General features: G+C 39.8%; 3 protein-coding genes across 6 annotated transcripts; 1 reads left to right on the top strand and 2 right to left on the bottom strand.

Annotated features, from left to right (window-relative positions):
* Positions 1-3,156: 3,156 nt before the first annotated feature.
* On the bottom strand, positions 3,157-4,029 carry LOC116193643. Its single transcript, XM_031522386.1, has 2 exons — positions 3,816-4,029; positions 3,157-3,716 (listed from the first exon to the last, which is right to left on the bottom strand). The coding sequence occupies exons 1-2, from the start codon at positions 4,027-4,029 to the stop codon at positions 3,157-3,159; spliced, it is 774 nt and encodes a 257-aa protein (XP_031378246.1).
* Positions 4,030-8,768: 4,739 nt separating this feature from the next.
* LOC116195283 (alcohol dehydrogenase) lies at positions 8,769-11,578 on the top strand. The gene is made up of 8 exons (XM_031524358.1): positions 8,769-9,251; positions 9,596-9,731; positions 9,819-9,888; positions 9,988-10,081; positions 10,236-10,449; positions 10,563-10,704; positions 10,873-11,043; positions 11,172-11,578. The coding sequence occupies exons 1-8, from the start codon at positions 8,912-8,914 to the stop codon at positions 11,361-11,363; spliced, it is 1,359 nt and encodes a 452-aa protein (XP_031380218.1). The 5' UTR covers positions 8,769-8,911; the 3' UTR covers positions 11,364-11,578.
* Positions 11,579-11,835: 257 nt separating this feature from the next.
* On the bottom strand, positions 11,836-18,000 carry LOC116195282 (DDT domain-containing protein DDB_G0282237). 4 transcript variants are annotated; one of them, XM_031524353.1, is made up of 12 exons: positions 17,771-18,000; positions 17,586-17,690; positions 16,796-16,977; positions 16,410-16,582; positions 14,944-15,386; positions 14,759-14,852; positions 14,294-14,640; positions 13,729-14,150; positions 13,476-13,647; positions 13,209-13,370; positions 13,043-13,131; positions 11,836-12,299 (listed from the first exon to the last, which is right to left on the bottom strand). In XM_031524353.1, the coding sequence occupies exons 3-12, from the start codon at positions 16,906-16,908 to the stop codon at positions 12,149-12,151; spliced, it is 2,166 nt and encodes a 721-aa protein (XP_031380213.1). In that variant the 5' UTR covers positions 16,909-16,977; positions 17,586-17,690; positions 17,771-18,000; the 3' UTR covers positions 11,836-12,148. The 4 variants fall into 4 exon arrangements, with proteins under 4 accessions (XP_031380213.1, XP_031380216.1, XP_031380215.1 ...); XM_031524356.1 differs by having other exon boundaries at positions 17,839-17,999; XM_031524355.1 differs by lacking the exon at positions 17,586-17,690.
* Between the last annotated feature and the right edge of the window lie 674 nt (positions 18,001-18,674).

The following is an 18,674-nucleotide window of genomic DNA, read 5'->3' as shown; positions in this document are numbered from 1 at the left end:
CGTTTCAGATGTAAAGAGTAACTGGAGCAAATATATGCACATTAGGTTCTTTACTTTACCAATTATGCATTTTTGTCCCATCTACAATTCCTGTAAGTCCTCTTCGCTCACGAGACCTCATTTTACATGCAGAACCTGTTTAAGATGTCAATATCAGCACGACTTAAAAGGAAATTCGCCATGTTAAATCGATATTTCCCGAACTAAAATATCTTTGATCCGACTTGAGATAATATACAGAGTCATGAGTTTGGTCCATTATATTCATTCCAGCAATTAGCAGAGCCTCGAATTGCTGTATGCTGGAGCCATCACCAAAAAAATTGCCCCTCATTTTGTTGGTGTGATTGCTTGTTTTGTTTGCACCAGTAGCAGGCTTCCCCACAAGAAACATTCCCAGTGATCAGTTCAGTGATCCCTGAGAGCGTACTGGAAACTAACCTGAATCTCCCGCTCAGCAAACGTGATAGAAATCTTAAGCCATGATAACTACTTTCTGTGTTTCCTTCTTTGCATTGCTAAGAAACAGGATACATTAAGCAAGATCAATTTTCATATTTTGGGCCACTATAATGTGGTTCGTTAAAGCAATCATATAATGTCTAATTTCGACATTTGCAATAGAAGAAGTCCGGGGTTAGGACCTCTCCATGGACAACAGAGAGTGGTCGCCTAGCTGGTGATTTGAGCCATTTTTAGCATCCTCTAGATCACAGGACTGTTCTGCTCTCTTACAAAGGAAGGATTACACCACATCGATAGGTTTAGAAAATAGTCCAGACACCTAAGTCTTGACTTCATGCTGGAATCTGTCGGTTACATTGATCAAGTGCTACGGTCTTTCCAGCCACACTCGGTAAGTTCTCTTCGGGGTGCTACTACCAATTTACATGGCACAATACATTTGAAAAAGAAACTTCGTGGTGTAAAAACATTCATGCTAAGTGAAATCTACATTGGAAAATTTGTAACCATGAACATTGGACCAGAGAGCATTAATAAAAGTGGAAATGGAGATAACTTATTTAGAGTATACTTTTATGCTTATGAAGCAACTTCGGATTACAGAAGTAATTATGCGACTTCACTAATTACTCTATCTAAGCATCTTTTCTCTTGTGTAAACTAAATACCAGCTTAAAAGAGTGATTCTTGACTATGAGAAACCGAGTTTTTGCATTATGGTGGGAGGCCTGCAACCAAATATATTGTTTATTTTACTTGTGCTCTCAATAGTTTTCTTTCTATTGTATAGAGAATATCGTTACTGTCCTGCAGTGATATGAGATCCATGGGAACTGTTTGATTTGTTAAACTTTGTAGACAATAAGAGACTAACAAAGCTGTACACGAATTCGATGAAGAATTCGGCTGACCTGGTGTCTGGATTTGTAGCTACCTGCAGATATTTCTTTCCAAAGTTCCTTTAGCAGTGCTCTACTGGACATCTTTTCATGAGTTATGGCCCGATTTTGGAGCTTTGTCCTCATATATTCATTGCAATCTACAGCTTGTAGACCACCTGAAATGTCAAAGATTGGAGGGAGGAGCTAAAGAGGGTGATTGCTGAACATTAGGATATTCAGAACGTAGAATCGTAATCTGTCTTCTTTTTTTTTTTTCTTTTTTTTAAATTATTTATATTAGTCCATTTATAGAATTTTCCTGCTCTGAATTCCATGAACTTTGCAGAAGAATACTTGGAAAGCTTGTTAAATCGAATTTTTTGGCCCAATAGTATCATTTTTTTCAAAAGATTATTAATTCCATGAGCAGGAGCATACGATAACTCTAAAGGGGTTGAAGCACGATTATGCAGCAAAATTTTGATAATAAGAGGCTCAGGTTAGGTCAGTTTTTCAAATTGATGTCGAGTGCGCTCCAATACACATTAATGCTTTCTTTAGCTAAAGAACAAGTGCCCGTTGATGTTAGATGCTTTGAATGCCAAAAAAAAATAATGGGATCAAGTGACTTTAAATCATCTCAGCCAAGAATTAGCAGCTGTCGAGAGGCATATCCAATCTTTGCCTAGCAGGTTGGAGCAGGTGCAATTTGATTTTAGTTCGAAGTGTGAGTTCCGAGAATGAAGAAGTCTATTCTTAACTCCTGAAACACACATACTAATTTTGCAATCATATGTAGTGTATGGAGTCACTCATTCTCCTCTTAACAGGTCAAGCCAAGATTGATTCGAGACTCAAGGGACTATCCCCTGCTCGAACTGGAGGAGAAGAACAGGTTGATTAAGAAACTTCAAGATTTGGAAAGGAAAATGTGGGTCGATTTTTTAACTTAGCCGGAACATTGATAGTCGTTAGACCACGTCCTGTGCAGATGATTAGTCTCAACAGATTTTCATTTTTTGAGTGCAGTATTAATAAGCAGAACAAAGCTTGCTCAAGCGCAAAGAAGCTCATTTGGAACCAGCAGGTTGAGAACCTGAAGCAGAAGATCTTGAAGTAGAGTAGACCGAACGTAGTCCTCAAAAGGAAGCTTCAAAGTTCACAAGAGGTCTAGCTAGCCAGATACGTGACGGTTCTATGTGGTGTGGACAATAATTAGATGTATACAAAATCGTCTTCGAAATGTTATTCAGGAGAACCTGTCAAGTATTTTTTGCTGAAATCTTCCGGCCACTTCAATAACTTTCTTCGTTTTCTTGCTATGCATTTTTAGAAAACAGGACATATAAGATCGATTTTCTGCATGAATTCATCGGTCACATAATATGCTACTGCAGTGAATTAAGTTGGATGGATCGCAAATGGATCATGCCCGGGCTTGGGACTGGCCTGATATCCGGAAGTCCATGAAGTCTAGCTCAGACTTTTGCCGAGTCTACCTTCTCAATTCAGGTCTTGCACCTAGTTTTACTTCTGTTAACAGGCTCTGCCCACCAAGCCTCTATATTTCGACCTAAAAGGCTAATTTTCTCTGGAGGAATTGTCATTGAGGGCAAAAATAGTGGAAAGGCTGAAAGCAAAATACAACTCTATTTCAAGGGAAACATTGGTTATTGAATGAAAGATTTCAAGTTCATTTCAATGGAATGAATGAGAAGGAAGAGAATCGCGAAGAGTCTGCCATTATCGTTTTCCAGCACAACAAATTGCTTAACAACTCAAACTTATGCCCCTCAATTCGTCTGCTAAATCAGAAAATCCCATTCGGGTGGAGGACAAGTTGTGCCAACATGGCACCGAGCTCCACAGAGATCTTTTCAAGATAACTGGCAGAACTTTTCATGTCTTTAAGAGCCTCCCAAATCTTGTCGACCTCTCTGACTGGACATATACAGTCCTTAATCTCGTTGATGCGATCCCTAACGCTGATGCACCTTATCAGCAGGCCTTCCATAATTCCGATTGTCTTGGAAAGTCCGCCGGCATCATTCCATATCTTGACGAGATGGGTCAGTGGCTTGATTAGCTGGAATGCATCATCCACAACACAAATTTTCAGCTCTGTGATGGTTCTCTTTTCTTCCAGGGTATACTCAGAATTGCTTGTAGAAGCTTCTTCATCGCATTGGCCAGTCGAGGATCCAGCTTTATTTTCCACCTCGCGGAGGACTATCCCGATGTCATTTGCAACCCGTGCAAGGGCATTCTTGATTGCAGCCGAATTCGTCTTCGGACCTTTGACGAGGGAGTCAGACACATTGACCACTTTTCTAGCCAAATCAGGGACTCTGTTGCGATCACTTGGAGACCCTTATTCAATAAATTATGTCAGACTTGTTCTTTCACACTAAAAGAAACTAATACTAATAATAATATGCTGCTATGCGAGATATGTGCACAATCACTCACCATAAGGTTCGTAACTGATGGTGCATTTGAGCAAATTTAAGGTGCAATCACAAAGTTCGTTCATCGACTGGCGGAGTATTCGAGAAAGGGTAGGTCTCGCATTGAACAGGGCTAGATGAAAGTTCCAAATGAACTCTCGAAGAAGATTGAAAGTCGTTTGCATAATTTCCAGCACAATGCCAGCCCATACTTCTCCCCTAAAATAGTGCAGCATTACGACTATATATATAAAAAAGCTGATGTCAGTTTGTGCCATAATAGAAGAAGTACTGAATTTTCAACTAAATCCAGTAGTCGAGAATTCAAAAAGACAAACAAGAACAACATGAAACCAGATGTTATTCGACCTTTTCATCAACAGGGAGTTTCTTCCTTGGAAAGAAAACGAAGGAAAAAAGATTGAAGTTCCCCCTCCTTTCAGCAAATCTTTTTCCTCCCAAAAGCATCAGTAAATGATGAGTTTTCGCATGATTGATAGGAATAAAGAATTTTACTGTGAAGAGCTTGCATGCTGATCCTGGAAGCAACTATGACGAGACCTCGTCGAGGATCACTTGGTGGGATGTCGATCGACTCCTACATGTAATTCACCCAATTAAAATAAAAGAAACGGACGGGTGCATCTCGATCTCATGGGTAATACAAGTATCCGAGGGCTCCGAGAGAGGAACCTGGTGGCCATTTTTGAAATTTTCCAGATGCTGCTCGTACATTTGATGAAGACATTTTATCACTGCTTCCGGGATCTCCATCTCTCCCTCTCTCTCTCTCTCTCTCTCTCTCTCTCTCTATACTGAAGAAGCCGTTCGTTAGTTAGTTGGGGAGTTCTGGCCTTTCTTCCTTGGAGGGAAAGTTTATATATGCTGATGGGAATTTTCAATTTGGCCCCTCAAGTCACCTTTTCTCCTTATTTAGTCATGAAAGTTTCAAACTGTTTCAATTTTAATTCTCGCTGCTTTTTACAGTTCCTTTAGGTCCCCTCCTGCTATCAGTCACTTGGTATATTTGATCACTTTTTTGGATGGAATCGGCATTATTTGCTGAAATCTTTGGCTACTTCAAGTACTTCCTTTGTTTACCGGCTGCGAGTTCTTAGAAAACAGGACATTGAGTGTAAGATTTAGTTTTCTTTATTTCGAAGGAGAATGCTTCCGAATGCCGATCATACATTTCGTGAAGATGCTTCTCCTCCGTTTCCTCCATCTCTCATCTCTATCTCTCTCAGATCACAAGAAGCCGTTTGTTAGCTGGAGGTTTTCTGTTTTTGGGCTTTCTTCCTTGGAGGGGAAGTCTTTATACTGATGGAAAGGGAAACGGGATCAAGAATAAGACCAAACATGGGCTCGTGAATTGTGGGTTCGGACAATACGAGGCCTATGGGCTCAGAACTTCCCCCGTGGATCCATAATTTAACTCACACAGTAACGGTTGGAAGCATAATGGTCAAAAAACCTTTAACGGTAAAAAACTGACAGAAGACCATTATGAATAGGAGAAGAACACCAAAGAACAAGGGACAGATCACATTCTCTAGGGGATTGCAGACATTTCTCTCGCCCCCGAGTTCGTATAAGTTTCATTGGCGCCGTCTGTGGGAATTCTCATCGGAATTCCCGTTGTGGCTTAGAAAGGTCATGGCTCGAACGCGTAGTGACTCGAAAGTGGGCACAGGAGGCGCGCTCAACAGCCAGCCAGCCATGGAAATCAACCTCCTTCCCTCGAACCTGTTGCAGGAGGAGAAACTTCTAACCCGAATAAGATTCTGGAAACTCTTTCTCCAGAGGTTCGGGCTGCGGTCGACGCATTGATCAACAGGAGAATTACTCTTCTCGCTGAGAAATCTCGTCGGGAGGTCTTGCCGGAAATGAATCCATTACCAAACCGCGACGAAAGAGAAGCAATTTCGGAGAGCGTTCCACGGAATGAGCGCTTAGTCCAAAATCATGGTTTACTAGAGAAAAGGTTAGAGAAGAGCGTGGAAGAAAGACAGTGTATGATGGTGCTCATCTTCATCCTTCACAGGATCCTTCAGCCCTGATATTACGACAAACCTCCCCCCCTGCCAGTTTATCTTTTGAAGATGTGCATAGTATGATTGCTGCCGATCAAATATCGAAGACGATAAAAGCATCTGAGCGCCGACACTTGGGTTTGACTTTGCTCAAAGATAGTGAATCGCCTTTTTCTTCCGAGATTTTGGAAGCGACTCTCCCTCCGAAATTAATGGTGCCTCAGATCACGCAATATGACGGAAAAACCGGCCCGAGGGACCATGTTAGGAAGCGTATAACGTCTTTGCTTGGCAGAAGAGCAAGCGAAGAATTACAATGCCTTTTATTCCCGGCAACCCTTATTGGCATTGCCGCAGATTGGTTCCATTCACTTCCTCCGAGATCTGTACGTGATTTCGAGCAGTTACGTGACAAATTTGGGGAGCGTTTCTCGAGTATTTGTCGCTTCAAGCGTGACGTATCAGAGCTTTTCGCTATGGAGCAACAAGAGAAAGAAACTCTACGACAGTGGTACAACAGGTTCTTCGATGTGGTTGCAGAAGTCGACAACATTTCAGCGAGAGGCTGTGTCGGCATTTCAGCGTGGGCTTAGGAACGAAGATCTTGCAAAGAGCCTTATTATTACGCCCGCCGCAGATTTCGCAGAATTAACCGAAAACTCGCGAAGACGAGCGATCGTTGAACATGCTGGGAAGACTTACACCGTTAAATGCCCCAAGGAGTACCGTGGTAGGAGAGGTCGAACGCTTGAACTTAATACAGCTGCCGGAAGGAAAAAGTAAGCGATTTCTGGGTGCGGAACTGTAGATAGCTGTTGTTTGCTCCTTCTCGCAACGAAGCGCGAGTGCCTTACCCTAGTTACAAGTACCGGACTGTACAAATATAAGAGATCTTTTTTTTTTTTTGGTTACAGATACAAATGATTTTATGTTTAGAAGAATATCGGTTTTATTAAATGGACAGCAAACATTATTATAAGTACTTCTATTCCCTTGTCAAGGCTACTTTGGTCGTATCATTGTCGGAGGAGGGTCAAAGTGCCCGGCCAAGGGAGTGAGCGGCAGTTTTGGATTTGGGTCCTTTTTTTTTTTTTTTTTTTTTGGCTAAAGGATTTTAAAACCGTGTGTTTGTGCTTTGGTTTTAGTTTTTCATTGGAGAAATAATAGAAAGAGAAAAGAAGACTCCATTATGGTAATAATAATATGATGAAGAGTCCGTCCATTATTGTAAATAGTTTGAGGGAGGAGTCCATTTTGGTGATAAACTAGCTTTTTACCTGTGCATTGTACATATTTATATTTAAACATTTTATATTTTTTATATTGTATTTTTTTTAATTTTGAAATACTTAACTCTTATTTTTAATAAAAAAATATGAAAAAATACTGCTTTGAAATTTGAAATTACTAATAACTAAAAATTATTATTGATTTTAATAGAAAACTTAGGTTATGTTTGGAAACAGAATTTTGCTCCCAAATAAGACAATAATAGTTTTGCGTTTCTAGTCTTCCAACAAATCCTTTAATTTCGTTATTTGTCAAATGATTAATTGCAATACTTTATTGACTATTTTAATTTTGAACAATAATATCTAAGACTTTAGATTAATTTTAAATGGTTTAGTGACTATTTTTATAATAGTATTTTTCAGTGTTATCAAAACCGAATCGAACATCGAACCATATAGGGAATGGATTCAACCGGAAATTCGATGGGTTTGATCACATATTTAATTAATCATAATATTTTATTATTTAAAGCAATATTAATGATAATTAAATGCATAATATCTATATAATTTCATTAAAAAATGCATAATATCTAGGGAACAAAGCTAATTGACGAAGAAATAAAGTAGCAAGCAGATATTGCCTAGTTGGTTAGCGCGTAGGCTATAGTTGTGCACGTAGAGTGTGAGGGTAGAGGTTCAAAACCATCCATTCTCAACTAATTTTGTTTATATATTTGTTCAACCATTGAACCCATGGACCGGTCGGTTTAGTGGATTTTTAGATTCAAATTGACCGGTCCGTGGGTTCAACAGTTCAAATGTGCATCTTCGGTCTGAAGGTGGAATCAGACCAGTCATGGTATCGGTTCCCGATCTGATCGATTGAACCGATTGGTCTGATCCGGTTATGATAACAATAGTATTTTGTGACTTTCTTTCCTTTTTTTATTTTGGCTCGAAACGACTTTCTCATTTAAATACTTAATTTGAATCTATCGATGTTATTGTGATTAAAAATGACTTTTAGTAACTTTTTTATGAATGATTTTTAGTAATTTATATTTTAATTTTTTTATATGTAAAACTTTATATCAATACTAATCTTGTTTGGAAAATAATTTAATAAGACTTTTTTGTATGAAAATCTTTTCAATTCAACCCCTATGTCTTTTAAACTCTTTTGAAAACACCCTAAAGAATAACCCCCATATCTCATTTTGAATCAATTATATAAAGTAAAAAATTTAAGAAAAAATAATAACCATTTTTTGGCTAGACTAATAAAAATATAAAAAGCCTGGATAAAAATTAACTGGTTCGCTAGGTTGGATTCAATTCTTAGAGTCATACCTAAATTAAAATTAATTTTAAAGGATCTTTGAATTTTGTCATTTTATTTTGTAATTTTTTAAATATGTGAATTATTTTAACCCCACCGAACTATGTTGTCATCACAATTATATTACGCATACAACTTGTCAATTAAATTTTTTTAAAAAAAATTGAAATGGATAAGAGCCGTTCGCTTTTTATAATCCAATCCAACGTTGTCATTCTCATCATGTCATTTTACTTTTAATCGAGTCTCCAAGTGAAAGGGATTCATTGGGAAATCCGGGGCTAAACATTCTCAGTCACGGGCCAAGTATAAAACCAAAATTCTTATACGGTATAAGTAAATAATAAGTGTTACGTGCTTGGCGTAAAATTCAGCAACGGAATCCAAGCATTGTCCGGATTTATTTAAATTGGAATCCATCCATCCATCCATCTCTCTTCCTCTTCGGATCTCGGTGGGGTTAGGTGTTAAATTGCTTTTACATTTCTTGATCGGAGTGGGTGTTGGTCCAATGGGATTCGTGCCGGTTATGCTCCGTCCTCTTGCTACTCGAGCTTCGGCGGTGCGGTGGTGGGCTGCTGCTGCTGCTGCTGCTTCTGCTTCAGCTTCTTGCTCCTTTCCGACGACTACTAATACCGCCACGAGTAGTAAGCCCACAACGAGCTTTGCTCGTCATTATGCTGCCGGTGACCGATCATCACCGTCTTCGTCGTCGTCGGCTGCTGGATATCACGTCAGCCCATCATCCTTCATGAGGGGAGCTGTTTTCTGGGAGCCCGACAGGCCCCTCTCGCTCGAGCAGCTCCAGCTCCCTCGCCCCAAAGCAGGCGAACTTCTTATCAAGACCAAGGGTAAAGTAAACCATCCCCGACCATCATCATCAACCTCCCCTTCTTGCTTTGCTGCTGTTTCATTTCAATATTTGATTGATTGATTGATTGATTCCTCTGCTTTTTGCATAGAGTGAATACACTATGCTCCATTCAGTTATTTGAATCTCCGCCATACGAAAATGAAAACAAGGATGAAGCTTTCACGGTTACAGTCGGTCCCATTCGGCACTATGTCCGGTGGTTGATCCCAAAAATAAGATTTTTGCAACTCGGATGATGTCGGAAAGATTGAGTCAAATAGATATCGCATTCCAGCTTGGATTGATAGATGTTAAGTGGTGTTGTATTGGGTATGTTAACAGCCTGCGGAGTTTGTCACTCTGATCTCCATGTTCTTAAAGGAGAAATCCCATTCTCTGCTCCTTGTGTCATTGGTCATGAGATAACGGGGGAAGTCGTCGAGCATGGCCCCCTCACCGACCGAAAGATCACTCACAGGTTTTCTTCTTTTTCCCAGTTTCCCTTGACCAGTAAGAGGGAGAATCATGGTTCACATGCCTCGTTGTTTTTCACCGTTTTTTGCAGATTACCAGTTGGATCTCATGTGGTTGGAGCCTTCATCATGCCTTGTGGCGGTTGCTTCTACTGTTCCAAGGTCACATTGGCAGCCACTCTAGACATATGCCTTCAATTATATGTTTCTAAATATTGTGACAATGCGATTATTATTGATTGTAGTTGAACTGATAAACAGGGTCATGATGATTTATGCGAAGAGTTCTTTGCTTATAACCGGGCCAAAGGAACCCTATACGATGGTGAAACCAGGCTATTTCTTCATAGCAGTGGCAAGTTTTGCTTTTACTCGTACTTTTGGGTATCATCAGTTCTACAATGGAGCCCTCATGAAATTTGTTCTTGAGTCAATCCTCTGAGCCTTTATTGGCTCTTTTGCAGCTTGATTCCTCTTATAATGACCAAACAACATTATATTATTTGCAGGAAAACCCGTCTACATGTACAGCATGGGAGGCCTAGCTGAGTACTGTGTCGTTCCAGCACATGCACTAGCTGTACTTCCCAGCTCATTGCCATACACAGAATCAGCAATTTTAGGATGCGCAGTTTTTACAGCATATGGTGCTATGACCCATGCAGCTGAGGTGCGCCCCGGGGATTCTGTTGCTGTTGTAGGTATTGGAGGCGTTGGATCGAGGTAAGACTTGCACATTATTCTTGTGGTGGTACGAACTTTGATACTGGGGGAAATGTTGCATCTGGCTCTGATCACTTGGATGCCTAGGTATGACTGTACAGCAAATACTTCAGTTGCTTGCAGATGGCAAGGGCATATGGTGCTTCTGATATCATTGCTGTAGACATTCATGATGAAAAGCTGCAGAAGGCTAAAATGCTCGGCGCCACTCATACTGTGAATGCAATTAAAGAGGACGCTGTTGAGAAGATAAAGGTATGTATGTCAAAGCTCTGGAATGTAATATATGTATAGATCTCCTGTTAATGACTTTGATTGCCAGTTTATGACCTCATCTCAGTGGATGGTCCACTCTCCTCTCTCTTTCTCTTTCTGGACATATATATACATATGCATCGCCTGTTTACTGCATTCATTGGGCAGGAAATAACTGGGGGAGCGGGCGTCGATATTGCTGTTGAAGCCTTGGGAAAGCCACAGACATTTTCACAGTGCGTAGAGTCCGTAAGAGATGGAGGAAAGGCTGTGATGATTGGACTTGCAAAAGCTGGTTCGGTCGGGGAGATAGATATTAACCGGCTCGTCCGTAGAAAGGTGCAGGAAATGATACTAATTAAGAGACTTTTGTTGGATTTGAGAATCTGCCTGCCTTTTGTACTAATTGTAAACTAAGCACTGATTTCTCTCTGTCTAATGTCTATGCATGTATATATTGTAAGCAGATTAAAGTCATCGGGTCCTATGGTGCTAGGGCAAGGCAGGATCTTCCCAAGCTGGTTAGGCTGGCAGAATCTGGAATTTTCGACCTCAATAGTGCCGTTTCCAGAAAATACAAAATTGAGGAGGCTGGGAAAGCATTTCAGGATTTGGATCAAGGAAAAATCATCGGTCGAGCTGTTGTCGAGATTGCTTAGGTGCACTCTCAAGTCCAGCAGAGCGGGAGACTCTCCCTTCCCAGCACAGTTTCTTTAGAAATAAAAAGGACAAGCCTGTCTTCCTCCCCCCGCCCTTGAGCTTATCACATTTCAAACTAAACCGTTAATCTGACTGATGGGTTCTGCGTTTGTTGATGTTGCTGCATAACATGTTGGTAACAAGTGATATTTATGATGCTTTTTGCACCATTCCATCCGAGAGGGCCATGTTTCGGCAGATACTGTTAATCTTACCAGTACTCTGGAATTAGCTTCTCCTTTTCTAGCCCTTTCTTTTTTCGTCCCCTTAGTGCAGGAGGACTCCAGTCCAGTCCATGGGACATGAGGAAAACAAAAAAAAGGACTGAAACAAAACGGAAAGTAGTTTTAAACAGCTGATTTTCAGAAAAAATGTCAGGTGCAAAAATGTGTTGTGAAGATTTCATCGGTCTTTTATTTTCAGACGGCAGCAGAAGAAGAAAAAAATTGCAAGGTTTATGCTAAAAAGAAAAACAATCACTGTAGTTCACATCATGATCTTCATTGCTTGTACAGTCTTACTCAATTGAAGACAAATATGTCATCCCAACCTAAGAGCCAAAACCTATAAAATGCAGTCCAATCGAGAAGGAGAGCCTTCTCCAACAAAGGCAGAGAGACCAAGTCAAGAAAAGGGAGGATTGAACTAATGCCCGCCCGTCTCACTGGAAAAAACACTGAAGGGCCTAATACTCAATTCTTAGACTAAACAATAGCATCCAATTAGACTTGCTAGACTAGGAGCGCTACTCTTCTTTCCACTTGTTAACATACCTAAGAAAGGCATTAGCAGGATTATCCCTTGGTGGTGCTCGCACACGAGTTGACCGACGAACCACTGCCTCCTCCATCGCTATCTTGTCAGCCAATTCCTTTGATCTCTTTTGCAGTTCCGTGCTACAACGTATCCACATCATTTACAACAATTAATTTCTCACCCAACAAAACATAGAAACAAAATGACACAATAATATGCAGGGATTCCAGAAATTACATATTAGCTTACACACCAGCTAAACAGGGGCTAATAGGATGGGTAACTTTCAGATGCACGTCTTACAAACTATAATCATTTGGGAGAAAGGTCAATTCGCACACTTGTGTTGGCAAGGCCTATCACTGCCAGCTGTCTGTTTCTATTTGATGTACTTCCTTTTGGACTTTTCATGCACCAAAAACTCAGCTAACCAAGTGGAGGGATGTTTGAATACTGTTCTAGCGTACATAAATGGGACACACTCAAAACGAGTTTAAGCTTTTGGAATAAATTGACTGCACCATGTTTGTTTACAAACTTTCGCTAGCAAAACATACAACTTTTTATTGCCTCTATCATGTGGGCCAGATATTATTACTTTCCGTTAGGATCTCCAAGACATATAGCCAAAAAAAAAAAAAAAGGACTCTGAACGCACTCTAGGTTAAAGCATGCCCTGCAACATGCATGCACTCTGAGAACTATGGTTGTTACATATAGAAACATTCAGATCTACAGATGCAACTTCTGTGATATCACAAACCAGCAAATAGAAAATGTTTTCAATCTGTCCTGGAATCAAAGTGAGCTTATATTCAGGTGTTATCACTCTTCAATGGCCAAACAAACAACTAGACTTCTGCTAATAAAGTAAGAGACATACCATATTCTGGTGTAATATTTCTCAAGCTGTCTATGAAGAGCCTTCTCTCTTTCACCCTTGCAGTTCAATGAGCGGATCAGCAAATCAAGCTGCAGAAATTGTCAAGATTGGGATAAAAAATTCACGCAAATCATGCGGCCTTAAACAAAGCGGCAAGCTAAGATACCTCTTCCTTTGTATTGTAATATCCCCACAGCTTGTGATCTGAACTCTCAACAAGTATCCTTCCATCACGCCGAAACCACCAATACCTGTTGTGGTGTCTATCTCTCCCCAGAGGATTGGTACGTATAAAGCGTTTCTCCATCTCCCTCTCATAATGTTGTTTCTGAATAATCATCCAGCCAAAGAGAAAAGGATTCTTCATTTGACTCATCCAAGAAGCAGATATGGGCATGGAAATGAAGATAAAAGAAAGATAGACTAGGCCAACCCTCTGTTCTTTACTGCTTGTGGGAACTTTTCTTTCATCAGTGCCCTGTTTCAACACCATTTGACGCGATCCTTTCCTGTGCGAATGCTGCATGCTGCCATCCCTAACTGCGGCATCCCCATTCTGCAACCTGGCATTATTTTTGAAAGCACCATTGGCACGGTCGCTCACACTGACAAAGGAAAAGGAGATAATGAATATAACATAATGTGATGTTTGTCAAAATAAAGTCTTCTCATCTCTTAAGCCAAACCTTTTCTTCGACACATGATTGTGTTTCTTCAATGCTATTTCGCCACTCTGCTTCCCATTATTATTATCCAATCCGCCTTTGTCTACATCATTGAGGCTATTCTCATCAATGGCAGCGTTGGAGTCAGATTGGGCCTTCAAATGCTCCTTCTCTTCTCTTCTTTTCTTGGCTTCTTGCAGTGCTTCCCCTCTTCTTGTGGCTCCAAGTTCATGCCATTGGTCTATGTACTCATCCAACAGCTCTCTAACAAGATCAGTCTCAAGGGCATGATTCACCAGCAACCGGAGAATTTCTAATTTTGCATGAGGTTCTATAAGACCATAATGACCCCGCTTGATAGTGGCAATATGAGAGTGTAAATCAGCAGCATTAGTCATGTCCAAGAAATCACAAAGATATTCTGTCCATGTTATCAATGTAATCTGCAATGAACGTATGAGCAATAGATTGATTTGTCACCAAAATCCCAAACAATGAGCATGCAAAGAAATAATTAAATGAAGCATTAAAAAGCAAAGTTAATTCTCAGGACCTAAATTATTCTGAATAAAGTTTCAATTTAGACCTTTGACTTGCGCCTTTTTCCCTGTATGTATGCAGAATATTCACCATCATCCTTTATAAGCAACCGCAGTAGTGTTGAGTGAGTCTCTACTATAAGAACCAAATTGCTGTCTTTGTGGCAGATGGCATTTTCAAAATCTTCAAGAGAAAATGGAGACAGATGCAGCAGCCTGCTAAAAGAAGAACAAAAATCCCAAACCATTAAAAGATCCCCAACACAGTCCAAGGGAACTTTGAAGTCCCTCGATGGAGAAGGACGAGTGGTGAATGCTGGATCATCTGCTCCGGGCTTTACTAAGAGGTCCTCAATGGGATACTTAATGACCTCCACTGTTGTTTGATCACCATCTGCAAAACCAAAGAAACAGTACAAGAAAAAAAAAGTTTAGTACGTTTAACGAACACAGTTGGTTTTCAACCAGATGCACTTACGACATTGAAGCAGAACAGGAATCATTCAAGATACCTTTATCATTCTTCCCCTCATTTCCCAAGTCCTCAAGTTTCTCCCCCGCTACTTTCTTCTTCCTTTTATATACACGACATAATTCTTGCCCGACCTGTGTTTTAATATCATGACCCATATTGTTAGTGCTCCAGAGAGACAGTAACAAATTGAAAAACAGAAACGAAGAAAAAGAACTAGACTACCGTATTTCCATTTTGCTCTTCCGCATTTTTCACTCTCTTCCTGAAGTTGACCAGAACTCCATTGTGAAAATAAAATTTGCTTCTTAGCTCTTCTGGAAGATTGTTTGAGATCCCATGCTTTTCCGCCAGTCTATCATGAAGCACCCATGGTGCACTCCGATAAGTAGTTTCCCGAATAAAAGACTTCAACATACTTCTACTGAAGGGAAGCTTTTTCTTAATTAGCTCTTCTTCATTTACTAGAGCATTTCCTGTTGGTGTCTTATCTCTGCCCAACCAGCATATCTCATATTGGATCGAGCTAGCCCCTTGATTTCGTACCTTCACTATTCTGCATGGAAACACACCATCTTCTTTTTTTCCATACAGTTCAACACCTTCATACAAGCAGTCCTGCAATTTCATGGCAATCGTGTCTGCAAGATCTTTCAAGGGAAGCATGTCTGCAAGATGATATATCACCAAATGAAGTATAATTTAACTTCTATATAAGGTTAAAGAAGTAATGACTAGAATCAGGAGATCAGATATAGAAGCGTACCGACCTAAAGAAGCAACAGAGTAAAACAAGAATAACAATGGCAATTTGATTTCAGCAAAACTAAGTGAACAAGATTGATAAAATGTCAGGGCACACAGAAAACTTTGTCAAAATACTAGAAGATTGCAGATTTTATTTTGAAAAATTAAAGTAGCAAAATATGGCACTCAAAATCATAAAGAAATGAAAGTGACACTTGATCGTAAATTATCCAAGAGTTAATTAGCAAAAGTACATTGTACCACGCAGCTCAATATATCCAGCATTATATCATGGATTCATGCATGATTTGGTCTACCTTACACTAATTGCTTGGATACTGATGGAACCAAAGTCAGATTACCAAGCCTCGTGGACTGTTGAGGACCAAAAGACCTTGACATTGATGCGTGAACCAAGAAGCACATTTATACCAAGCATGGGAATAATTGTTTCATGAGGATTCTTAAATAAATAGAAATCATGAAGCAAAATAATTGTTTTCCCTAACTCACTTTTCAAGTTCAGTGGTTGCTGGCGTGCAGTTATCAAGTTCCAAAAATACCCATCATATAACAATATAAGGTATTGCAACAGCTTGTTCAAGCAACTTAATATCAGCAATTTGCAATCACAAATGCCATTGGTATTACATGTCCACTCATTAACATAACCTAAATATAACATCTCACCTACATTTGTTTATCATTAGACTAAATGGAACATTTTCTGAGCCAAAGGCAATGGATATTGGGCATTATTCAATATATATGTTAAGATAACTTACAAATACAAACATGCGACCTTTTTTTTTTTTTTGGCTTTTCATACTGCAATGTGCCATATATTTTTTTCTTCACTTTTGCTCTAAGGATCAAACAAGGAGTGAAGCAGTGTAGATGATGATGTTAACTTAAGTTCATGAGTTTAGTATCAATATACTCACTGAATTGAATTATGCGCAGTGCAGGTGCCACTAGCTCTTGAGGGAACTGCTGAACCTTCTCCGCAGCGCGTTTCTCTGATACCAAAGCCTCTTCATAGGTCAAATTAGATTTTCCAGTGGCTTTACATGTCCATAGCCTCTGGCGATACAAATTAATCCGGTTCAAATAGTCTCTTGTTAAGGTTAAGGATAAGCTTGCAAGATAATCGTCCAGCTAATCAAAGAAAGCATGCTGCTTAAAGGAATTCCACAAGACCGTGGACTTGCAAGGGGGAAAAAGGGAAATCCTCGTCTGAGTTGGCCTTTCAAGCACTGAAAGTTTATAAAAAGCCAACTGGCTGAAATAGTACCAAGATATGACTGGAGCAGCACTTGAAGAAGGATACTGATAATCACGGAATATCTCTTTCGTGAAACGAACTTGGTATACTAGTTCTGTGGGCTCCAACTGTTTTGGCGTTTCTACCACGGAGAAGGGCTTTCTTTTGTAGAGAGGCATCCTTAATTATCTATACACAAAAGCAGTAAGAGCTGCACAATGCACTGAATTGAACGGGGAAGTAAGTTCCTGTTACAGGTAATTGAATATTTAAGATTAGAAACAGCAGAACAACTGCAACTGGAGCATTTTTAAGTCAGGTAAAGGAAGCAATGTGGAAAAAACAGTAAGCACCAAAAACAATTGTATTAGAAAGAAAGTGGCAGCAGTTAAGGTAATAACAGGAAAAGAAAAGAAAATAAACAATAAACTCAGGGATTGCAGAGTTGGAGCACATTCATTCATGATCAATTTATGCAAAAACGCTGCATTCATAGTCAGAGCCTCGATCATCCGGGACAGAGTAATCTGCTTGCACGGTACACATGATGTTCACAATAACAAAAGACTTTAGACGACCAAGATAAAAGTGATTCAATGTCAGGAAGAATGCTAAGGCGGCGACAACGAGCGAAAGAACATATAGGGTAATTATATCTAGATTGAGCTAAGCCAACTCGAAAAAATGAGAGAAATTTAAAAAGTTATAATGAACGAAAACCTAAAGGAATCAAGACGAAGCCAATGCCGACTCAATCAATGGAAGGCAACAATTCGTCAGAGCAGATAATTAATACAGGGTTGGATGGAGAGGTGATGAGAATCTGATAATAGATTATAAACGAAACGGAAATTACCGACAGATAGAACCCTAGGATGTGTCCAGTAAGAAACAGCGTATCGGCACAATCAAATGCCGAGCGATCATCAATGGGAACACGCAACAGTCCGATTCCGTTGGCCTGGGGGGCAAACGACGAGCATTGGACGTACTAAACCTCAGTAAAACACCAAACTCGTAGAAAACAACAACAGTACTCACCGGAAGGCCAACAGAGCGAGGATAGGCGGTTCCCGCCAGAAACGGGACCGGAGGTTTGACTGCAGTACCTTTGGCTCGGCGGAAAGGGAGAGATCCTTTGTCAAGCTAAATTGAGCCGTACATGCAGTGCCATAGATACAGGCAGCTATTGCTATGTGGTCCAGATTCAGGAGGGAGGGAGGGAGGCAGCGAGAGCTCAGACGAAGAGAGAGAGAGAGAGAGCGAGAAGGACGTAGGCAAAGCAACGAGTTACGTATATATAGACGCGGTTGGGAGGGAGGGAGGGAGGGAGGGAGGGAGCGGAAGATTCGCACGTGTTCTTTTTTGCAGTAGCCAATGCCGCGGCCCCTTCATTTCGTTCATCCATGGGCCGGCGATTGGATCGAGAAAGAGAAAATGAGAAGTGCTCTATATGGGCCTCCGGACTTTCTCATCGAGCTTCTGGTCCATTATTAGATCACATATTAGCTTTTCCACATTATTTTTTTTTGTTTATGACTTTTATTTAAATTATATAATAAAGTTTCAACAATTAAGAGAGTGCTAGCTAAAATACTATAAAATCTTGGAATCATCATTGTAATTATGAAATACTTAATTTGGTTTTTTTCCTAAAAAAATGTTTCGATTTCTATAGTAATGCTTAATGGAAAGATAAAAGTTCTGTGCAACATTCTCTTTTTCAAATTACCTATTATAAAGATATTGACATTAAATTAATAATCACCATACTGTAAATTACGAAGCATCTGATATAATAAGTTAAAGCGTTTATAATAAAAAAATCCAAATTTTATATATTTTATCAATCCTAACACAAATATTTTTCTTTTGCATAAGTATCCATGTTGGCATGTCGTCAAATTTTATGTTAATTTTAACTGAAATTGCTTATGCGTACTCG

Source organism: Punica granatum, chromosome 2 (assembly GCF_007655135.1).
Source record: "Punica granatum isolate Tunisia-2019 chromosome 2, ASM765513v2, whole genome shotgun sequence".
NCBI lineage: Eukaryota > Viridiplantae > Streptophyta > Magnoliopsida > Myrtales > Lythraceae > Punica > Punica granatum.
Note: the sequence above shows the minus strand (reverse complement) of the source record. Positions and strands in the feature narration are given on the sequence as shown.